Source organism: Limulus polyphemus, unplaced genomic scaffold, assembly GCF_000517525.1.
Source record: "Limulus polyphemus unplaced genomic scaffold, Limulus_polyphemus-2.1.2 Scaffold96, whole genome shotgun sequence".
NCBI lineage: Eukaryota > Metazoa > Arthropoda > Merostomata > Xiphosura > Limulidae > Limulus > Limulus polyphemus.
In genome coordinates this window covers 362377-384515 of record NW_013665706.1, presented here as the reverse complement: position 1 = coordinate 384515, position 22139 = coordinate 362377, and the positions used below count along the sequence as shown (strand labels likewise).

The 22139-nt window shown below is 31.7% G+C and overlaps 1 protein-coding gene across 6 annotated transcripts in view; it reads right to left on the bottom strand.

The window, feature by feature from the left end:
- Positions 1-22139, bottom strand: part of LOC106469439 (histone deacetylase 4-like) — a 187755-nt gene that overhangs the window by 5609 nt on the left and 160007 nt on the right. For 5 of the 6 annotated variants that reach the window (XM_022398664.1, XM_022398670.1, XM_022398677.1 and 2 more), the window contains 18 exons: positions 21557-21670; positions 18963-19086; positions 17217-17403; positions 16461-16620; positions 15979-16249; positions 14997-15134; positions 12804-12937; positions 12257-12306; positions 11054-11121; positions 10383-10537; positions 8990-9045; positions 8108-8195; positions 6974-7093; positions 6412-6509; positions 2357-2475; positions 1379-1448; positions 1050-1198; positions 85-229 (listed from right to left, as the gene is read on the bottom strand). In XM_022398664.1, coding sequence (XP_022254372.1) covers positions 85-229; positions 1050-1198; positions 1379-1448; positions 2357-2475; positions 6412-6509; positions 6974-7093; positions 8108-8195; positions 8990-9045; positions 10383-10537; positions 11054-11121; positions 12257-12306; positions 12804-12937; positions 14997-15134; positions 15979-16249; positions 16461-16620; positions 17217-17403; positions 18963-19086; positions 21557-21670 — 2246 coding nt within the window. Of the gene's footprint in view, positions 1-84; positions 230-1049; positions 1199-1378; positions 1449-2356; positions 2476-6381; positions 6510-6973; positions 7094-8107; positions 8196-8989; positions 9046-10382; positions 10538-11053; positions 11122-12256; positions 12307-12803; positions 12938-14996; positions 15135-15978; positions 16250-16460; positions 16621-17216; positions 17404-18962; positions 19087-21556; positions 21671-22139 lie in introns of those variants that run through there. The other variant, XM_022398691.1, reaches the window with a different exon arrangement.

Genomic DNA, 22139 nt, shown 5'->3' with positions numbered 1-22139 from the left:
CAGTAAATCTAGTTTACTTTACTTCATAAGGTTGTGATAAGTGTTTTTACAGAAGACTATTTATGTAAGGAGAATTAGACTTACTGAATGTGAGGCCCCTGTGGAACTTTCATAGAAAGTGATGCCAGAGCTGCTACAGTATCCACCTCTTCCCTTTCCTTTTTTTGAGCTTCCAAGAGTGAATAGCCAATTGTGGGTCCCCAACGTTTAATACATGGCCAATGGAGTGCTTAGGAAATTATACATGAAAAAATTCCAAGAAAAATATTTTTAACAATATGCAGACTGTTTCAAATATTTTATTAACAAGAATTAGTAATTGTACTCATGAAAGTTAGTTCCAAGAACTGTTTTTAATACTCATCTGCATGCAAGGACTTGGAATTTTCTTTATCGCTATGAAAAGTAGATACACACATAAAGACTCTATACTCTTTATTAAGAAGTAGTTCACTATTAAAGTACTTTCTCATAAACAAGTTCTTAATGTAAGACATTCTTTCAACACAAAATACATGGCATAATAGCAAATACCAACTTACATGGATCAAATAACTTTCATTCTACTTATGACATCTATCAACATCTAACATATCATCCATGATAGAATATGGAGATAAACAACTTATAAATTTCAACAGCAAAAAAAAAAAAAAGTATCAATCATATTGGTGAAAATATCTAAACATCTTCCAAACGTTTATAAATTAGAAAAGAAAATTTATATTACTTGTTTTTTTTTTAAATGCATACTTATTATTTATATAATAAAAAAGAAAGTATGACAATATTTTATCTAGCTTAACAGTAAGGTGATATATTTCTATATACTTTGTTTGTTTCACCTATTCTTTATTAAGTGGAAAGCCATGAAATGGTTTATCTGTTCTGTGTTTACAACAGGTATTGAACCTTGGTTTTAGCATTATAAACCTGCAGATTTACCACTGAGCCACTGGGATGGGGGGGGGGAGGAGCAATACTATATAAAGTCAGGAAAAATAAAACTTTTACCAAAACCTTAGGGGTTTCAAATAAATGGCATGTACCTTGAACACTGATGGTTCGCTGGAGAACTTCCACGGCAATAGGGCAAGGTTTTCGGGTTATTTCTTCTTTTGATAAAGGTGTCCCCTCATCTCCTAGCAGAGCCATGACACATTCTTGAGAACAGTCACATATAGAAGGAAGGTCATATCTGCAAAAAACAAACATTTTTTTACACATAGAGGGAAGGTTATGTCTGTAAAAAAAAGAAACAAAGAGCTGGAAGCATTTAAAAATATTATAGATTACACATATCTATTCCAATATATAAAACAAGGTTAGACTAATTATAGTTAGTATATTTTCTAAAAAAATTAATTGATAAACTCACCCTCCTTCTAGAGCAAGAACAACTCGTCCTTTAGCAAGTGTCATTAGTTGCTTAGTCATGTAGCCAAAACCTTGAAAACAAATAAACAGTGATAATAAAAATCATACACAGTAACAAAAAATGACTTAGTGTTATTACCAGTTATATTAGCATCATTAACTGTTATGAAACAATTTTTAAAATTAATCACCATTTTCTTTTTGAATGTGTTTTAAACTTTATCATGTTTTTTCCTAAAAGCAAATTAGGCTATACAATCTACAAATACAAATGCAAAAACAAAGATCATATCCATCTAAAAAATGTATCCAACTGTGCTAGTTTAGCAAAATGTATAGTAAATTTTAGTTCAGAATAAATAAGAAAAAATATTTTAACCATTGTACACACACATATCACATTATGATGTACATAACTAAGATTATCAGTGTCCACATCAGTTAAGTTAGTCTTACTGCAATGTATTTCATTGATGATATGTTATCATTTTAGATCTTCACATTTATGCATTGAGTTGATAAATCGCACAGGATAACAAATGTTGAAAGACTGAAAAAAACATTTGGAAACCTTTAGGCATTAGATGTTTTATATACAAATAGTATACATAACCAATGCATAGTTTTAAAGTTAATGTTAATATTGGATGGCATCATAATTTGGCTTACTGTGTGACAATTCAGTATGTGACTGGAAAAATTATATTTTTTTTATTATGGGGCAGAGTAATACTTACAGGCAGGAGAATGAGTATAACGTCCTAATGGTGCAGGGTGTCCATTTGGCTTACTGTGTGACAATTCAGTAAGTGACTGGAAAAATTATATCATTTTATTATGGGGCAGAATAATACTTACAGGCAGGAGAAAGAGTATAACGTCGTAATGGTGCAGGGTGTCCATTTGGCTTACTGTGTGACAATTCAGTATGTGACTGGAAAAATTATATTATTTCATTATGGGGCAGAATAATACTTACAGGCAGGAGAAAGAGTGTAACCTCCTAATGGTGCAGGGTGTCCATAAGAAGCATCAAAACCTGCAGCCACAAGGATGATCTCTGGATCAAAATCCCTTGCAATTGGCATCACAACAGTCCTACAGAGAGACTTTTATTAATCTAAATGAAATGTTTTGAAAAAAGAATCAGTGAACCTTTTTTACCTTTTATAAGTTCTATATTTCATGTATGACATAAAGCTCCCCTGTGCAGTAAAGGCTTTGGTGTTGTGGTCAAAAGCTTATAAAAAATAAAAAAGAGAAAGTTCACTCAGCTATTTCTTTAGTGAATTTATTCCAGGTTATGAGACAAAAACAGGTTATTAAATAAAACATTCTTTATTGTTTTTGTATTGTATATAAACTGTCTTCACAAACATTTTAAAAGTATAAATATTTAAAAAAGTCTACAATACAGAACAATCAACAAGTGTTTTCTGAAAGTCTGTGTTTTGAAAGTGCTTAGGTTATTTGTTTTCTTGATTTCAAGTTTTCTATCTTTGACATTTACATGTGCATGATTTCTTATTATGAATAATATATACTGTAAAAAATTAACTTAAGAAAGTTCATAAATTCAAAGTAGTTAGTGTATTCTTTAAGTTTTTAACTTTCAACAACATGCTTTTTAACACCTGATACACTATACCTTCCTATATCAAAAATAAAATGTCTTTTAAATGGGAAAATACTTTAAATGAAAATTAATGATGAAAAAAGCATAAGGCAACGTTTTTGCGAACGATTTTAAAAATTACACTGTGAAGTTAACATTTACCTTATCTTAAAGTGCATTTCCGATAGACACTCACTTCTCCACAGAGAATAGCTACATCCCTTATACATCTGTCTATGAAACTTGCATGTCGTTAGCCTTGATCTAACCCCCACATAAAATTGACTTGTTTAATATGAGCTGTGCTGGTGCATGATGACATCATCAAGCTACAATAGCCCTCCACCAATACAAGAGTGACACAACCTCCATGCACAGTAACTCCCCTTAAGCATTTGCACTCAAAATAACTTTATTTTATAGACAAGGCAGGAATAAAATACACCAAAAGTGGGGAAATTTGGTGGGAATGCGTAGGAGGTTAGTATCTATTAGAAATACATTTTCAGATTAGGAAAATGTTACTTCATCTCTTCACACAGAATAATTAGAATCCCATGGAGAATGTGTGGAGGGGCTAGTGAGACAGTAAACCTATGTGAACAGAAAATGCCCAAACGAAAAGTCCGTGGAGTGTGACATCTGATGGCTGGGGCTTCATAGGCATACTCATTGGCCAGAATGTAAACAGGAAGAGGCATATAAACCCCAAGTGATACAGGAGATGAAGCTGATGCAATGAAATGTGAAACAGCCTGTGAGCATCAAAATCCAGAGAAAAATACACCAACCAAAGGAGCTAACAGACCCATCCAGTAAGAGTAGAAGGTAAGAGGACCCTGGAAGAAGAAGGATCTCAAGAAAGGAATACATGAAAGTGTGGAACCCCTAAAGGGGGAAGTTCATGCCAAACAACACAAAACAGTTTGAATTGGACATAGGTAACAATCCAGGTAATAATGAACATAGAAGTGAGAGACAGAAGGAAAGGAGGTAGGAGAGAAAGAATGGTCACTCTTCTGAGAGACTGAAGGCTTAGGGAGAAAAACAGTCTGGGTAGAGAAGTAAAAAAGCACAGTAGTATAGAGGGCAAGAAACATAGATATGTGAATGACAGCAGCTACAGGTAAGAAAAAGAAGGAAATAAGTCATGAGAGATAGGTGGTAGAAAGAGCATGAATCAAGCAGCACAAACAGGGCATGAGTGAGAGCATGTAACACTACATCAAGGTCCCAGTTAGGTATGGGAGTTGGGCAAGGGGGTCAGTGAAGAAAGAAAAATCATAACAAAGTGGAAAGGACAGGGTAAGAAAATACCCTGTGTTAAATGGAAAGGCAAAATGTATTGGATAAGATTGCCCGACAACCAGCAATGGTGGAGACAGAAAAATCATGGTCAAACAACCAAGTGAAAAAGGCAAAAAGGTGGGTCACAGTAGAATGACTGGGAGGAAGGGTGTGGTGGATGGACCAATGACAAAAACCTACCACTTATGTTGATAGACAAAGTAGAAGAATGGGAGTAATGGTATAAGAAAAAGGTTACAGGATCTGAGAGTCTCACCCTAAGGGCGATGGACCAGACAAAAAGATGATACACCTGGATGAAAAAGGGACATGTGAAGTTGAAGTAATAGAAAGGGAACACAGGGTAGAGGAAGGGGGTCTGGACACCAACCAAAGAAGTAAAGAATACCATAGAATACTATAGAACCCAACCAGGAGTGTTGTGTATCAAGGCAAGAATCCAAGGAAAAATTCAAACAGAAAAATAGGCATACAGCAAAAGATGAGACCAATCTTGGCTGAGAGCACTGAGAGCAAGAGTTGAAGGATGAGGAACTGAGGGCCAGAAGAGAGGAAGCATTAAGTTGAGAAGAGAGGCAAAGGGATTTTGAAAGGTGTGTCGAACTGATAGCAAAACCAAGGAAAATCCTAGGATGGAGAGACCACACCATAGGCAGAAAGTGGTCTGGTCAAGAGAGGTGATCTGTCACCAGGTTCAAAGCCCCTGGCACATAAAAAGAATAAGATAAACACAATGAGAAAGAGTCTAGAAGAGAAGGTCCAATGCTCAAAAGCATAGAGTCCTGGAGTAAGTGCCCTCTCAACAAGTGATATAAGAAACAGCTGTGGAATTGTCAGAGTGGATCATGACCAACTGATCCACCAGAATAGGTAGGAAAAGGGAACGTGCCTAATGAACAGCGAGAAGTTCAAGCATGCTGAAATAAAGTGAATTCTCATGCCAGAAGACATGGTGTCATTTAAAAATGCACTAAAATCCAAAAGAGAAGCAACTGTGAATATACTGGATAGTTGGGGATGGTGGTAATGGACTGCCAATCATGGTATTTGCACAGTCTAGTCACCAAGATAAATTCTTGAGAAGATGAGAAGGGAGGTTCACAATTGAGGACAATGGTTCCCAATAAAGATTCCACTGGTTTCACAAAGTTCAATGGAAGAGGTGCATGTGTGCATGCCTCAAAAGAATGAGTTGTTCTTGGGAAGCAAGAGTTCCCAAAAGCAAAAGAATCTCAGGTACAGGATTAAAATAAAAAGTGCAAAAAAATTACAGTAACCAGATATTTCATAGCTCTGCAGTTGTAGGCTGAACCTGCCTGCAATGAGATTAGAAGAAAATGCCTAGATGGATTAAATACTATGTAGGCATTAGAAAGGACTTGGATAGCATGAAAAGTAATCTAAATCAAGCAGCATCCTGCAGAAGAAGGGAGATGTTAAAAAAGGACATCTTCTGAGAAAAGGCAAGTAGAAACCATTCAACCGTGCAGAAATGGAAAGACAACCCCCAATATGTGAAGGTGGCGAGCAAAGGTCCTTATGACTTGATTGAAGACATAAGGGACTGACACCATGCGGAAGGGAATAACACATAACTGGAAGGCTCGATTACAATGGATGAAACATAAGAAATGTTTAGAGAATGGGGTAATCAGGATATATATAAAGGCATCTGACATGGTGATTGTGGTCATCCACAGACTGAGTGAAAAAGACCAGTTGAGAGGAAAGAAATCATCCATCTAGAACCATGGAACAAGAAATTGGTTGAGGGATGGTAGGTCAATAACCTTATACCAGTCCCAGATCTACTTGTGGACAACCAAGAGGTGGGAAAATAAAATCCAGGGAAGGGGTTTATACACTCAACAGCATATTTTTCAAAAGATCCAAGAACAAATAAACACAATGAGATAGACAGGCTGATCATAAAAATTCAGATAATTAAAAAAATATATATAGTGCTTTCAGTATTACTACTACCAAATATTTTAGTTAAATGTGAGATAAGAATATTCATATGATATTCAATTTAGCATAAACAAAATTTTTTGAAATTATATAGCACTATGTTTTCTTACTTAATGACAATATCCAAAAGATCTTCTCACCTAAATGCAGCAATATACTCAGCATCTCCCATTGGTGGTTTTAATGTACCTGACCAGGCAATATTAACATTAAACCCTATTCCATCTTCACTTCCCACCTAAATATAGAATTAATACTGATATTGTTTTACCATAAAAAACAAATGCATATTTTACACAAATGTTGTGCTAATAATAACCCATTATAACTTAAAAGTAATTGTTTTCTATTAAATACAGCTGCATATTTTATAGAAATTATATATATACTAACCTGTTGTTCACTGCAAGTATGATATCCAATAAAGATCACTCACAAACTAGGATTAAAAAATAATACTTTTGGAGATGTTAGAACTGAAATGATATTCAGTAGTTTGACATTAAAAAGCTTAAAGTTTAGCCACAAATATAGTTTTAAAATCTTTTTTTTTCTCCTTATATGCTTAGAAATGAACACTTGCTAGGAATTATATTTTATTTGCCCTTAAATAGAATATAAGTGACTTGGAAATAAGTATATTTAATTATTACCAATTGTACAACAGAAAAAAGTTTGAATATTCCAGGTGTCTGTTTTTACCTCTAGAGGATCACCAGTTCCAGGAAAAAAGTTGCCATCATCATGACGATGAAGAGAAATGTAGAGAAAATGAGGATCATCATAAAATATCTGTTGAATGCCATTTCCATGATGAACATCCTGATTGGAGAAAATAGCAAGATTGAGTTATTGATTTAAATAGTGCAAAAATGTTGCAATTACTTATCATGAATCACATTGAAAGGTTATTCAAAAGTTACACTTCATATGGGAGTCTACGGAAAGTGGTGAACTGTAGATCACAAATATTTTATGCATTCCTAAATCTTATGTCCATGTCTGCAAACTATATTAACTCTTATTTAAAAAGACTTGCTGCAGATTACAATTCACCAATTTATTTATTTAATAATGTTTTTGAAGTTATGACACTAAAATGTTATGAAATGAGACATTCTTCATTGTATTTAGTACAGATTATTGTTTTCACAAGCATTTCTAAACTCTGAAGATAATACAAATTCTACAATCCAGGATGAACCACAGATAATCCAATAACTTTCTGAAAGTGTTTGAGTTACACGAGTTATCTATCTCTTGAATTCATGATTAGGTTATTTATTGGTATCATAAAGAATATTGTAAAAAGTAGAATAACGCAATCCTAGTTTAAGGCATAAGTTAAAACAGGATTTCTCAGAAAAAGAAATATTTATTGCTTTATTATACTTTTTTTTTATTTCAGAATGTTTTTTTGGATGCATAACAGCTCTTGGTTTGTTTGTTTAGTGGGGATGGCAGCTTTTTGGGTAGAAAGAATCATGCAATCTAAATAACTTATAATTAAAATGCATTTAAAATCTAGGCTTAAAGATAAAATTATAAAAAACAGTTTAATGTCATCATTAGATCAAATGCAGAAATCCTTAAAAGTGGATAATATTTAAGTATTAGTTATAGGAGTAGTTATGATGCAAAATAATTTAAAAACAAATATAAAAATCAAAATTAAAGCTGGCTAAAATAAAACAAATTCAAATCATTAAAGATATAAATTTTTTTATCATTATAAAGATCATCCCCCTGATTCAACTATATGTGAATTATCTAATATTTTGTCAGATGTAAAAAAAAGAAGTTAACAAAAGCTACCAGGATAAACAAACAACTTACCCAGTCAATGATCATGATTTTTTCCAATTTCAACTTTTGTCTCACTTGTTTTGCAGCAATAGCAATGGAATTAAAGAAGCAGAAACCCCTAAAATTCAGGGAGAAACAATTAATACTAAAAAATGTGTTTCATAATAGTTTATTTGTTTTATAGTATTTTAGATTTTTAATTACTAATTCTTTTCCCCATAGACAATTGCATAAAAGTTTCAAGTTATCGTGTATGGTTATATCTCTCATTTCCTTGCTTGGTATATTTTGAAAGCACACTAATTTCAATTGCATGAGATTTGCATGTGTGTTTTAATTCATGAAATACAAAAAAAAATCTTTCTATATCATTCTTTTGATTTAAAAATTTAAGCACAATTAAGAGGCATGTGTATACCTTATATGAACTTCATAATATATGATGTGATAAGATTTTTTACATCTATGTACATCATAAAAATAAAATAGAATCAATAACGTAAATAAGATAAGAAACATACGTATTTCAACTTTGAAATGTTAAGACTGTAAAGTTTAAATCATGAAATTTTTAGTTTGTGTTTTAATGGAATTCATTTCCATGATGAACATCCTGATTTAGGAAGTATTAGTACTTTATAACAGTGCTGAAATATTGATTTCTTCAATAACATAATAAAATTACTTTAGAAATATCATATCTTTGATACTCCAACAACTCATCTTTATCCTTCCAGCAAAAACTTTCACATCTTTACTCTTCCAGCAACATCTTCATTAATTCAACAATGACATTCTCACTTTTATTCAATTATAATTTTAATACGGTAAAAATTATTTAGTTCAAAGACCACAATCAAAATAAAAATCAACCCTTAATATAAAATGGTAATTTACTCTAAATTTACTTACATGGCTTGTTGAGGTTCAGCATGGTGACCAGGTGGCCGGACAACAGCAAAGCCATTCTTTCACAATAGAGAGAAAAAAAGTTGAAAAACTGGACCTTTAACCTTTAATTTGCTCTTACTGTACATTGCCAAGATTGATTATTAATTATTATGTTTAAGGTTTTATGGTTTTATTTCAATATAAGATAAGACAATGAACTTCACAATGACATGTTATTTGTGCTAAACTGTCACACACACATGCTTTAAAATGTTAATCAGTTCAATTAATTCAGCAGCTTTAAGAAGTTCGTGGAAAAGCAGGTACACAATGACAAAAAAATTTCTTCCACTAAAGATTTTCAAGCCACTATCACCTAGTAAACACTTTCCGATAAAATTAATTGGGGTGCAACATTAAAAAACATTTGTTTAGTAAGGTTTCCATACATTGTAATATTTCTCATGTATTTACTTCTCAACTAACAAGTTTCATAAATATTTTTTTTTTCAAAATATCAACTTTCCACAATTTATATGTACAAGTGTGTTTTCATACAAATATAGCTTAAATTGATCAGAAGTTAATATTGATTATATATTTAATATTTTAATAGTCATATTTCTAAACTTTTTTCCTTCCTATCCTTCCACCACTAACTATTTTTGCATTTTTACTTTTCATGAAACCATATTTTACTCCTATATTCCTCCAGCAATAACTTCCACACAAATAATATTTTTCTACAGTGACAGCTATATACCTTTATTCCTCCAGCAATAACATCTACACAAATATTTCTCTACAGTGACAGCCATATACCTTTATTCCTCCAGCAAAAGCTACCACATCTCCACTACTCTAAAAACAGCTTTCTTACCATTATCCTTATAGCAGCACCTTTCACATCTTTACCTTTCCACCAATATTTCTCACACCTTTACACCTGAAGCAACATTTTTCATACCTTTATTGATCCAGAAATGACTTTCTCCTCTTCATTCTTTTAAAATCAAATTTTCACCCATTACTCTTCAAGCAACGTCTTTCATATGTTTACTCTTACAGTACCATTTTCATATTTTTATCCCAACAACCAACGTTCCTGTGAAAGGTATCTTGACCATTCAAGAAACCACCTTTGTTTTTTCCAACAGAAGCCTTTATATCTTTATTAATTCAGCAGAAGCTATCTCATCTTTAATTTTCAGCAACCACCTTTTACAAATCTATCCTCTCCACAAACAGTTGTTATTTCTATAGCCTTCCAGATTCAACTTCTACATTTTTAAATTCCTAGAAGTATATTTCATATATTTTTACATCTGGTATCAAACTTTTTCTCATGAGCTGCATAATCCATTCCCCTTCCAGCAGAAGTTACCAATAACTCCCAAACTAGTTTATAACTTACCTTGATTTCTCCTGTAGCTACTTTCATAGTTAGCTCTATTACACATCCTGCAGCCATGCGAGAAGCACTAGCAGTATGTAGCTCATTCCATACTGTGTCCGAGTCAACTCCAATTCCTCCACATGACAACATCACAAAGCTTTTGATTGGCAAGTCTGATGCAATGCATGTAGTACAAAATGTTAGTAATACATAACTGACAGATACTCTACAAAGCATAAGTGTAATACTTAGGAAAAAATTACTTTTATTAAAGTATCATGAGATATCTTTTAACATATATCTTTTTAACTGCATGCAATTTTCTATAGTTATTGACTAAATATACTATAGTAGACATATGAAAGACACAATAATTTGAAAATACATCCATAAAGCATTTGATTTAACATAAATTAATTGTTAATTAAAATAAATAGATATTTTTAGAAGTTAAAAATTAGTTAACAAGAAATGACAGGCTAAAATTTATAACATTAATTACCATCAAAACATTCATTTTTGAAACAATTATTAAATTTTCTAAAATATAGCCATAAAACAACATTAAAAACTAGCATTGAATCACTATCAATACCTCTTGAAATGATAAAGATTAAAACATGATACAAACCCATAAGTATTACTCTCTGTACAAAAATAATTTTAATTACACAATAAATTATACTCACCCAGTCTGCTCATGTCAAGCTTATGCCTGTTTAATGGATTGGTTCCAAATAACATGGTATATGCTTCACTAAAAATGAAATGAAAAGTAATTTAAAAAACAACAACAACATCACATACATTCATAGTTATTATTCTACACTGAGGTACTTTATGTTTCAATGAAAATACAGTAACAATGATTAATAACTGTAGTTTGAACTGTTGTCCTAGCTTGTAAATAAAACTTTGACTTTCTCCAGTTTTCAAATAAAACTTCATTTTCATATATATATATATATATATATTGTTGTTTTCTTAGTGCAAAGCTACATCATGGGCTACCTCCACTCTGTCAACCATGGGAAAATGAATCCTGAACTTTTAAGTTGTAAGTCTGAAAACTTATCATTGAACCACCAGGGACTTTTACACCTACATGTAAGTAAATCTTAATCATAAGTTTGCAAATAAAACTTTTACCTTCTTAAATTTGTCAATAAACCCCTAACTTCAAGTTCATAAAATATCTTAAACTTCCCAAAGTTTTTGAAAAAGCTATAACTTTTTCCAGATTTATATAGTCGTGAATGGTATAAATTTTCCAAATAATTGAAATAGTGCTTTGTTTGTTGAATTTTGCCCAAAGCTACTTAGGAGCTATCAGTGCTATCTGTCCCTAATTTTGAAGTGATGGACTAGAAGGAAGATAATACCACCCACTGCCAACTCTTGGACTACTCTAATAAAATAGCGGAATTTGGTCATCTCTCTTATAATTCACTTATGGCTCCTAAGTGCAAAGCAGGATTTGTTTTTGGCAGTTAAAGGGTGTGATATAATAGAACCACAGGTCTACACCCTGACATGCTAACCACTGGGCCACTCTCATTATAAATAATACTTTGAATATGTTGTATTGCATAACTGATACAATCAATTCATCTTTCAATATTAACATGTAAAAAAGAAAATCCTAATTGCTTGCCAAAATCTGTTATTAAAGATATAAAAAAAAATCAACCCTTAATTTGTGTTCAACTTAAATAGACAGAAAAGTATTTTGTTATAAAAAAAACTGTTGGCTGATAAGAAGGAAACCTTATCAGCTGCGAATTAGTAGTGATACCATGAAGTCAGAAGCTGTCCTTACATTATAAGTTATAATGTTAAATGTCCAATATAAGCTGAAACTTACTTTAGTATTACAAGATGTACAGACTTACCTATGGCAGGTTTGGAGTTCCTCTAAGCTGGCTTTTCTAGAGCGTATCCTCTGTAATGAAAAAAAAAAATTGCAAAACTCATCCTACATGTGTAACAGACCTTATTATACTTCCATTACTTAGGGAATTTATTTTCCATAAAGATTTTCCTTTTTAAAAAACAAGAATATGCAAAATTTGCTTTTAGATGAATAATGAATCATTTTTAAGATCCAGTGTATGTTGTTTTGCTAATTATTGTTTTTGCAATGTTTGAAAACAATTTAATTTACAAATTTTTTAGTTCTCAAAAGTTAGAGTTAACTAGAACCTGTCAGTGTGAGAAAGTTAGTTATCAACTACTTGAAGTTCAAAATTAGACTTTATCTACATGTTTTTTAACTAAAAACAACATAAAGATAGGATAAAAAAGGTCTAAATAAGATGAAAGAAACATACTTGTTCCTTTTTTTAGAGCTGAGAAGAAACAAATCGCTCAGAAAAAAAAGCTCAATTCTACATTCCATGTTAAAAAAAATCATCATATCAGTGCTCAAACCAAACTTGCCTCACATCGAGAAACCAGCCCAGTTTCCTGTAGTCGTGCCCAAATACTCTGAAGTCGACCACCATGCTCTGGATGGTAAGAGTTGTCACCACAGATACATTGATGCTTTAACATTAGATTGTCACAAACCAAACCTAATGAAAGAGGAAAGCTTCTTATAAAATCAAAATAAATTCAAGATTTAGCAAAAATCAGCAAAAAATTATGAAAAATATGCCAACTATGGGCATGTAAAATCAGTTTACTTCAGATATATTACATTACAACTAATAGTAATAGCTTTACAAAGAATACTTTGCTTCATGATAACATTTATCTATCAAATATTACTTGCTTCTTCACTAAACATGATATTTGTCCTTAACAATATTGTGCAAATTAACATGCCACAAAGATTTTTATAGGGATCGCTTGATTGTTACAAGTTACATCACTTACATTTAAATGCTTATATGAGTTCATGTGTATCAATTATCTATAAATGGTGGTCTCTACACGTGACATATCAGTATGTTATCTTCAGGTATTGAAACTATACCAGAAGCTTTACTCCTTACTTGAAAACTGAAGAACAGTACTAGACACTAAGTGCTGATAAATTAGAAGTTGATTGTTTTACAACTTAAACTTAATGAAAGACGACACCATACATTATATTCTGAGTAATGTGAGAGAACATTTTAAGCATGGTTATACAGTTGGGCCTGCTGTGTCATACAATCATGCCTGATATATGACAGTACTGAAAGCAACACAATCGGTACATTTAAAGACCAACTATTTAGTTCAATTTCTTGCTTTCTACACTTCTATCCAAGATACTGTGACAGTACAGAAGATATCACAAATAGGTACACTAAAACCAAAACTATAGACAAACTTGTTGGCTGGAGCACTGATACTTGAAATGTTGTGACAAAACTGAATATATTATATGAAAATTACAGAAAATAAAAAATGTTATAATGGATTAATCATAACTTATGAAATCAAAGTACAAATGTAAAAATGTTGGACCTTGCAATATATTTCATGAATGGGAAGCTTAGAACTCATCAGTTGAATGTAAAAATGATACAGGTTCTGCATGCATTAATTAACAAAATATTTTTTTTTCTCAATTATTTTCAAACCATGATCTATATATACGTATATGTGTGTGTGTCTATGTATTACTTATAATTGGTTGCAGTTGGTTGTTTTTCGGTCCAGATCTCTGTAGGTTGAAAATATATTTTCTGTGGCATGACTAGATGTGTTGGGGCATCTAGTTCTTTTGGACTGAGAATAGGTGGTAAGGTAAAAAAAAAAAAAAAATTATTTCAGTGTCCTAATGCAAGCAAGAATATTGTATAAGCTTCCTCCCACAATAGAAAATAAGGAAGGGTAGACTGCCACACATAGATTGTATTATGACATAATTAATGATAAAGTGGAAAATATACTTGGTTTCATATAACTTGTATTCACATTGAATAGTATGGTTAAACTTTGACCTAAAATAGAAATTTAACTATGTTTTTGAGAATAAAAATAATTGCTTAATGTTATCTTACAAGAGAAAATCTCAATCAACACATTATCATGTTTTGTCAAAAAATCTTTAGACCAAGATTTTTTTGAATGGCTCAAATGCTTCCTCACAGTTGATTAAAAAAAAGAGAGAGAGAGAGAGAGGATGATCTTCACCACTGTCTCTTTTAAATTTTACACTGCTCAAAACAGCTTCTAGCTGTTATAGTGCAAAATATCTAAGATGGAAAACTTGAGAACTTGATAATTAAGCCCACTAAATAGGATCAAACAACATATTACATTCAAAATGTTTTTCTCACAATCCTCATAGTAACTCCATTACTTGTTTGAAACCAGAAGTGACTGATACTTCAGATCTACCTTTTGTCTGCCACCAATCATATCACACCTGTTTTCACTTTACAAATATATATATGTAGTGATAAATATACACCCCTGTATACATGAATTAAAGTTACTAGGTGATAGGTTTGTTCTTTAAATAGTTAACAGAAAGAATTAGAGATTCAAAGTATATAATAGAAATGTTATAAATGAATTATAATTCAAATATTAGTTCAAAACGATATATTTTAATAAAAATTTTAAGTTTGAAAGGGAACCAAACTACTAGTCTATAAAACAAAAGGTGAAAAGTAAAAATTTAAAAAATCTAACCTGTGGTGAAAGTATGGTGTACTGAAACTGGAATTGTACTTTCTTGAGAATTTCCTGTTGGACTTAATGTAACCAATGGACTAGACAGGGCACGTAACAGAGGTCTGACAATATGATGGCGTGGGGTAAAAGCAGAACCTTGAAGAATTAACAGAAACTAAAATATATCTTGAAATGAGTAATAAATACCAACCCTAAGCATTGTAATTTAAAACCATTACTCTGTAACCAGTTTTTTGTTTTTATATATTACTTAGGCAAACATGTAATGCATGTTTTATTCCCTACATATTCCCATTAGTATTTCAACAGGAACAAAAAAACAGAGGCATATTAAAATACTTTTCTATGCATGTTAAAAGTAGTATTGTGTATTGTTTAGTTAAGTTTAATAAAAATCAGGTTTTTAACCTTTACAGTTCCATTAATTAGTAAACAAAGACAACCAGATAATCCAGTCATTTGTACAACTTAACAACTTTACATATCACTAAAAAAACAAAACATAAAATAGACTTCTAAAAATTTTTGTACTACAAGATTGATAAGTTATGTAAATGTTAAAAATGAAATTTGAGATTCTTTCTCAGTAAGAAGACATTTTTTCTGACTTCAGTGTGTTTTATACAAAATGTGTGAGCCACAAAACAAATGTTAGAGAAATGAGCAGTAATTTTTACTCTTCTATTACTATAGCTTGGATACAAATATTCAAAAAAGAGCTGTTGACATATTGTAAATGCCTAAAAAATCAACATAAACTTAAAACTGGCAATTGTACAAATCACTAAAAATGGAAGGATATAGAAACTACAAGTCAAATGTCCAGTAGCTTGCCAACATTTCTAAAACAGCAAGGAAAAGTCTAATATATATATTGCTTGATTATTACCATATTTAAAAATAAAATTGAGAGATTAATAAGTTTAAAAAACACAACAACTGCATCTTAGACTGAAGATGTAATAGCGAAAATGTTTACCTTCACTTATCTGAAGGGACGACTTTGCCATAATATCCCGCTGTTGTTGAAGGAATGCTTCTCGATCACGTTGCTGTTTTGCTAGCTCGCTATCTCCTTCATCTTCTTTAGTTCTATGTTCAGTGAGGTCAATAACTTCTGGTGTGGGAGTTTCTGTTGAAGATAGAGGAGCATCTTTCATTTCTTGGGCAACAGCAGCTTCTGTCTCCTCCTCAACATTTTCCACTTGATTCTTGCTGCTTGCTCTGGTTAGCACTGTTTGACGAATGTGCTATTGAACAGCAAGGAATGAAGCTATATGTTGAATGTTTTTTAATTAATAAGTCATATGTCTCAACTGAGTATTTATGACTGAAAGATGTCTCACTACATGAAGGTCACACCTTCTATTTACATCATCTATACTATTAAGATTGAAACATTCCCTAAAATCAATAATTATTTAAAATGTCGTATAAAATAAATGTCAAATCTTTTCTTACTTGCTTTAACACATTATGTAGCTGCTGATCATACAAATGTTGTTTTCTAAAAAAATGCTCATTCTGCTGAGGAGATAAGATGATTCCTTGGGGTTGTAACATAGGGTGTCCCAAAGGGAGTGGAGCTGATTGTGTCCTGCCAAGAGGTCTGTGTATGTTCCTACATAAACAGCATAACATCAAATAGAACATCACAAGATCATAAATAATCATAATATAGAAGTGAGTATAAATACTTCCCTAAAGATGGTTGCTGTTTGTAATTAAGCACAAAGCTACAAAATGAGTTATCTGTGCTCTGCCCACCACGGGTATCGAAACCCGGATTCTAGCGGTGTAAGTCCGCAGACCCCTAAAGATGGCAGCAGGTTAGTAGTCAAAACATACCATACAAACCAACTAGTAATTACTATCTAGTATTAAAAACAAAATTATCTGATTAACAATTAGACTTAGGTGATTATATATGCTACTAACCACAATAATAACTGACATCTGATCAACACAATCTTACCTTAAGTACTTAATACATATTGTGTAATTACATTTATTACACAAACACTGTTGTAAACTAATTATGGTATAATATGTAATATTTAAGCATTTAAATAGTCCAAGAAATTCATCTATAAAGCTCCTTTGAATTGATGTCTATCACTGTTTTCAACAAAAAGAAGTTGATGAAATTGTCATACAGTGCCTAATCAAGTCTGCTTACTAATTTATAAAGTGAAACAATCCACAGAAATGACATACCTGTGTAAGCGTGCCTGAGCCACTTGAGCATCTGTGATTACATTGCTGGGCATATACATCCCAGGAATGATGGAGGGAGTGCCACAAATCTGAGGGACATGCCCTGAGCTTCTGGCTTGTTCTAAGGTTTTTCTGTGTTGCTGAATATAACTAGGACTTGTTGGAGGAGTGAACTCTCCATCAATCACTGAAATCAGAATGAACACATTACTAATTAATGTTCTTGATAGTTACAGATAATTCATTTTTTATAAACAATGAAGAATTCATAAGTAATTATATTTTCTTACTATTTGCAGAGTTGGTTATTATTAAATTTGCAAGACAGTTTTGCACAGTTATTTGAAATATTTGTGGATTTTGGTGTATCATTATTATCCTAACTGTAACATAACTTCATCCATTGACAATTACTATACAAAGTTTTTCCCTGGAACAGTTTAATTATTTCAATTTTTTGGTAAACTTGGGCGAAATCTAAATCAATTATCCTATTCTACAACTAACCGATGTTTCTTTATAAAGCTTTTTGAAAAATCTTTCTCATAACAAAGGAGACACTCCTGCAATGACTTCTAAACATAACAATAAAATACAACTTGAATGTTCTAACATATGCTTAGACTAAGTGAAAGCAACATTAGTTGAAACTGATTACATTAATTAGATGCTACACAGAATACTTGGTATGTCAGTGTTGGGCACCTTGATGATCTTCAAATATGATAACATGCCTGGTAATTTTCAATTTATTTATGATGCTTATACATATATATATATATATTAATCATAGGAACAATTCACTTTAAATAAAACATAAAACAAGTTTTTGATACTTGGTATTTTTAGCTTGATTGTCAACTTATGTGTAAATGGTCTAAAGATCTAGGTCATTGACCTCAAGAATTCAGGTATAGTCATTCTTAATTTTGAAGTACAGACCAGTCAGCAGCACATGTTGCCAAAGCCAGAGCTTTGTCTAGCTTTGAACTGAATAACAAGATTTAGTATCACTCTTATAATCCACCCACAGCTGAAATTGAGGAGCATGCTGGGCAGCATCATGGTTCAAACCTTAGAACTTTGATCCGCTGCTCTCACACCAACTACTAGGCCACATCCACATTTAAAAATAAAATGTAGCTTCAACAGAAAGAAATTCCTGTACCTATTATCACTAATAAAATAGAAATAATCATAGCCTTGAGAACCTTAACACTTACATTTCTGATGTTAAATACAAATATTTCATTGATATAATAAAAAAGTAGAGAATGAAACATTAATTCCTAACCAAAAGTTACATTTGGACTTTCACTAACTTGATGAAGATATCTGAATTAAGCAAATTTATATCAAGTTTAGAGCTGGATGATTAATTTGATTAATAATATAACTGATTACCTGAGAGCAATGACCAGTATTACATAAAATAATCAATAAATCAAAATTAGTATTGTCAATCATTTCTAGCTATCACCATTGATTAATTTATGGTTGTTTAGTTTAATCAGAGTAATAATTCACAAAAATAATAAACTAATCGAAATCAGTGTTTCAGATTATTACTATTTTTCATTATTCCAACTATCCAAGTCTCAAGTGAAAATAATCCATTAACTGGATGTAAATGATTAATGACACTGAAAATAATCAATAATCAAATTCCACTAGTCACCCAACTCTACATTTCAAGTTCAATATAATTTTCACTTTTACCAAGATATAAATAAACCCCTACTGTACCTGGTAAGGAGGGATAAAAAGGAAGAGAGGAGTGTAGCATATGTGATGTAAGAGGTACACCCAATCTTGCTGCAGCCATGGCTCGAACCTGAGCTTCAGACACAGATGACAATCCCTTCCCTTCCTACAGATCAAAACCCCTTACTTATGATAATCTTACAGCACAATATTTCAAATAACTTCATAAGAAACATACATCACTGAAATAGTCTATCATTTCCATTTTAAGAAGTAAACATACAAACTAAATATATTTGTATTAGCTAGGTAGTGCTTTTAACAGACTCATTTCACCACATAGTAGTGTTTTCCTGTCTTTTAACAAATAATGGAATGAACTTGTTATTATTTTCTATAAATCAAAAGTTTTTAGAACGTCTTTATCGGAAAAATGTTATAGAAATTATTACAATTGTGCTACAAAATATTGCATACCATCTTTAAATCTCTTTGTTTAACATACAAATATAATATATAATGAAAATTCAAACCATTTAAAATGTCAGTGGATAATTAATTTGTGGGTTTTGAGAAATATATATTGTTCTTGCTCACATAAATGGAGATGTTCCATCATCTTTCCATCCTTTCTTCATGTGTGCTTTATTCAATTTCAAGACTAAAATAGCAAACCTCAAGTTAAATAACTTTACTAACTGCAAAACTTACAAGTTGGAGATAGTTATCCATTATAAAATTACAAGTAGGTTCTTCTTAGGATTCCAAATAGGAAAAACTCACAAAAACCAGACCATAAAGGTAACTTGAGAACTCCCCATCAAACAAGTGTTCAACTACTTAAACCATTTAAATTCTATGAGGCCAGAGCCACAGAGGGCTGGATTAACCAAAAGGCAGAGTAGGAAGTTGCCTATTAGCCCTTGGTGTCAATTAAACCTTTCTCAGTTAATTTTTCCAGCTAGAAACAAAAGTATTTAAAAAAACTATATTTGATGAAATATTGTTTTGATGGGTACAATTTCAGTGCAGGAAAAAAAAGGGGGGTTGTAGAAAAAACTGGGCTCAGAGAACTGAAGTTGACTATGGGCCAACTGTGGCCTTAATCCAGCCTTGGTGTCACACCAAATTGATCAAGCCTTATGTTCTCCTAGTGGTAGCATTTTTTAAATAACCTCCACCAGGATTTAAACCCTTGATATTTTCAAGTCTCTGAGTATAGTTTAAGTCAACTTTAAAATTAAGTTAACTGTTAAGAGATCTTGTGTTCTTGAATTCATGATGTTAAGAAAACACGTAGGTTCAAGAAATAAATTTAACACAAAGATATGAAACCCTATAACCCAAACCCTTTCGAATGATGGACCTTTCAAAAGTTCTCAGTTGTTACAGGGTTTTGTATTTTTGTCTATCATCTTGGATGGTGTACAATTATGAAAGAACTGCTTTAAATACTGCAATTTCAAGAAAACAATTACCATAAATGAAACATTAGGGATATCATGAATTAAATATTTGATCTATTAGTAGTGTTCGTCTTCAAGATTTCATTAATTTTGAGGCAATGTTATACATTTTTCAAAAGTTACAATTAAAGGAATGAAAGTGATATTCAGCTTAAGCTTTATACAGAATATCCACATTTTATGGTGGTAAAAACAAGATATTTTAATGAGAATAATAAATTGTGATTAAAAAATTACTTGTTTAGAAAGATTTGGGGAATGGACATAAAACTACATATTGTATTAAACAACCATGGTGAAATAATGTATATACCACAAAATATTTTGCATTTTGATCTCACAAAAAAATTTTGAAATGTTTATGAAGAATAATTTATTTAATTGTGTTTGCATCATTACAGATATTCTAATATTTTGTTTGTAAAAGTGTATGCACTATTAAAATATTTCTAATTATCAAACTATTTTTATACATTGATTTTCTTAAAATGACGATTCTCCGGTCAGAACTTGTGTCTAAGATTCACTAAATATGAAGTTATCCCAGTGGCACAGAGGTATGTCTGCGAACTTAGAACGCTAGAAACCGGGTTTTGATACTTGTGGTGGGCAGAGCACAGATAACCCATTGTGTGGCTTTGTGCTTAACTTACAAACAAACAAACTAATTAAGATAACTGTTAGTGTACCCAAGAAATATTACCATTACAACTTTTTCAAGCTTGAAACATTATGTGTTGATACTGATAAAGAGTGAGATAAAAATAAAATAATTAAAATTAAAGCGGCTTCTTTGTATACGAATTTCATTCAAAAAACACATGGGTTAAAAAAAAGCTTTGCTATAGCTTTACAACAACTTCAATTACTTTTTTTTATATAAAGAAAACATCTGGTCTCTATATCCTTCTTCACTATAAGTATGACTACGAGTTGTTGTTTTTTATTCTTTTTTTAAAATACTTTTCTGGTTGGAGTGTTAGAGTAAAAATAGAATCGTCACTTCACGATGGTTCAGTAACCACAACGGTTCGTAAGTAAACCAAATGGTTATTTTTGTAAATATATATATATATATATATATAAAAGACTCTTCTTTCAACATCAAACACACAGTTGCGGAATAGCCGACATAAACAGAAAGATGGATAAATAACTGAGAAAACTTACATTGGAGTTACTGGTTGGTACAGGTGGACGTCCCAGAGTTATATTCGGCATGGAAGGAGACGAATAGAGCGCAATCTCACTATTCTGACCTAATATATAAGGTGGACCTGGCTCCTGCAAGTGATACCAATCATCCAATCACTCATGTTCTGCTTATTTTAAAATATGTTATGCACCTTTTATAGCTAAACAAACTTAAATATACATAAGGGGTACGTATATGAATCTTAAATCGAATGACCTAATCATAATTATGAAGTGAGACAGCTGAAAATCAAGATTTCTCGATCTTGTATCCCACAGATCTTCCTAGTTAAATAAAATTGTTTTACTTCAAGTAATTATCCTAACTGATGAACAATTCAAATATGTATCATCATACCTTGCAGGTTCTGTACAATTAAAACTTTTGTTAGGTGTGAAACTAGTTTGTAGTTTTACATGTCGAATATGCTGCATAAAGCCACTTTTGGTTAGTTGTTCTTTTTAATTTTATGTGACTTTGATTTAGTGTTAGTATTGTTACGATAGCGGAAGTCACGTGACGCTAGTAACACGTCATGAACTTCTAGAAGGATCCTGT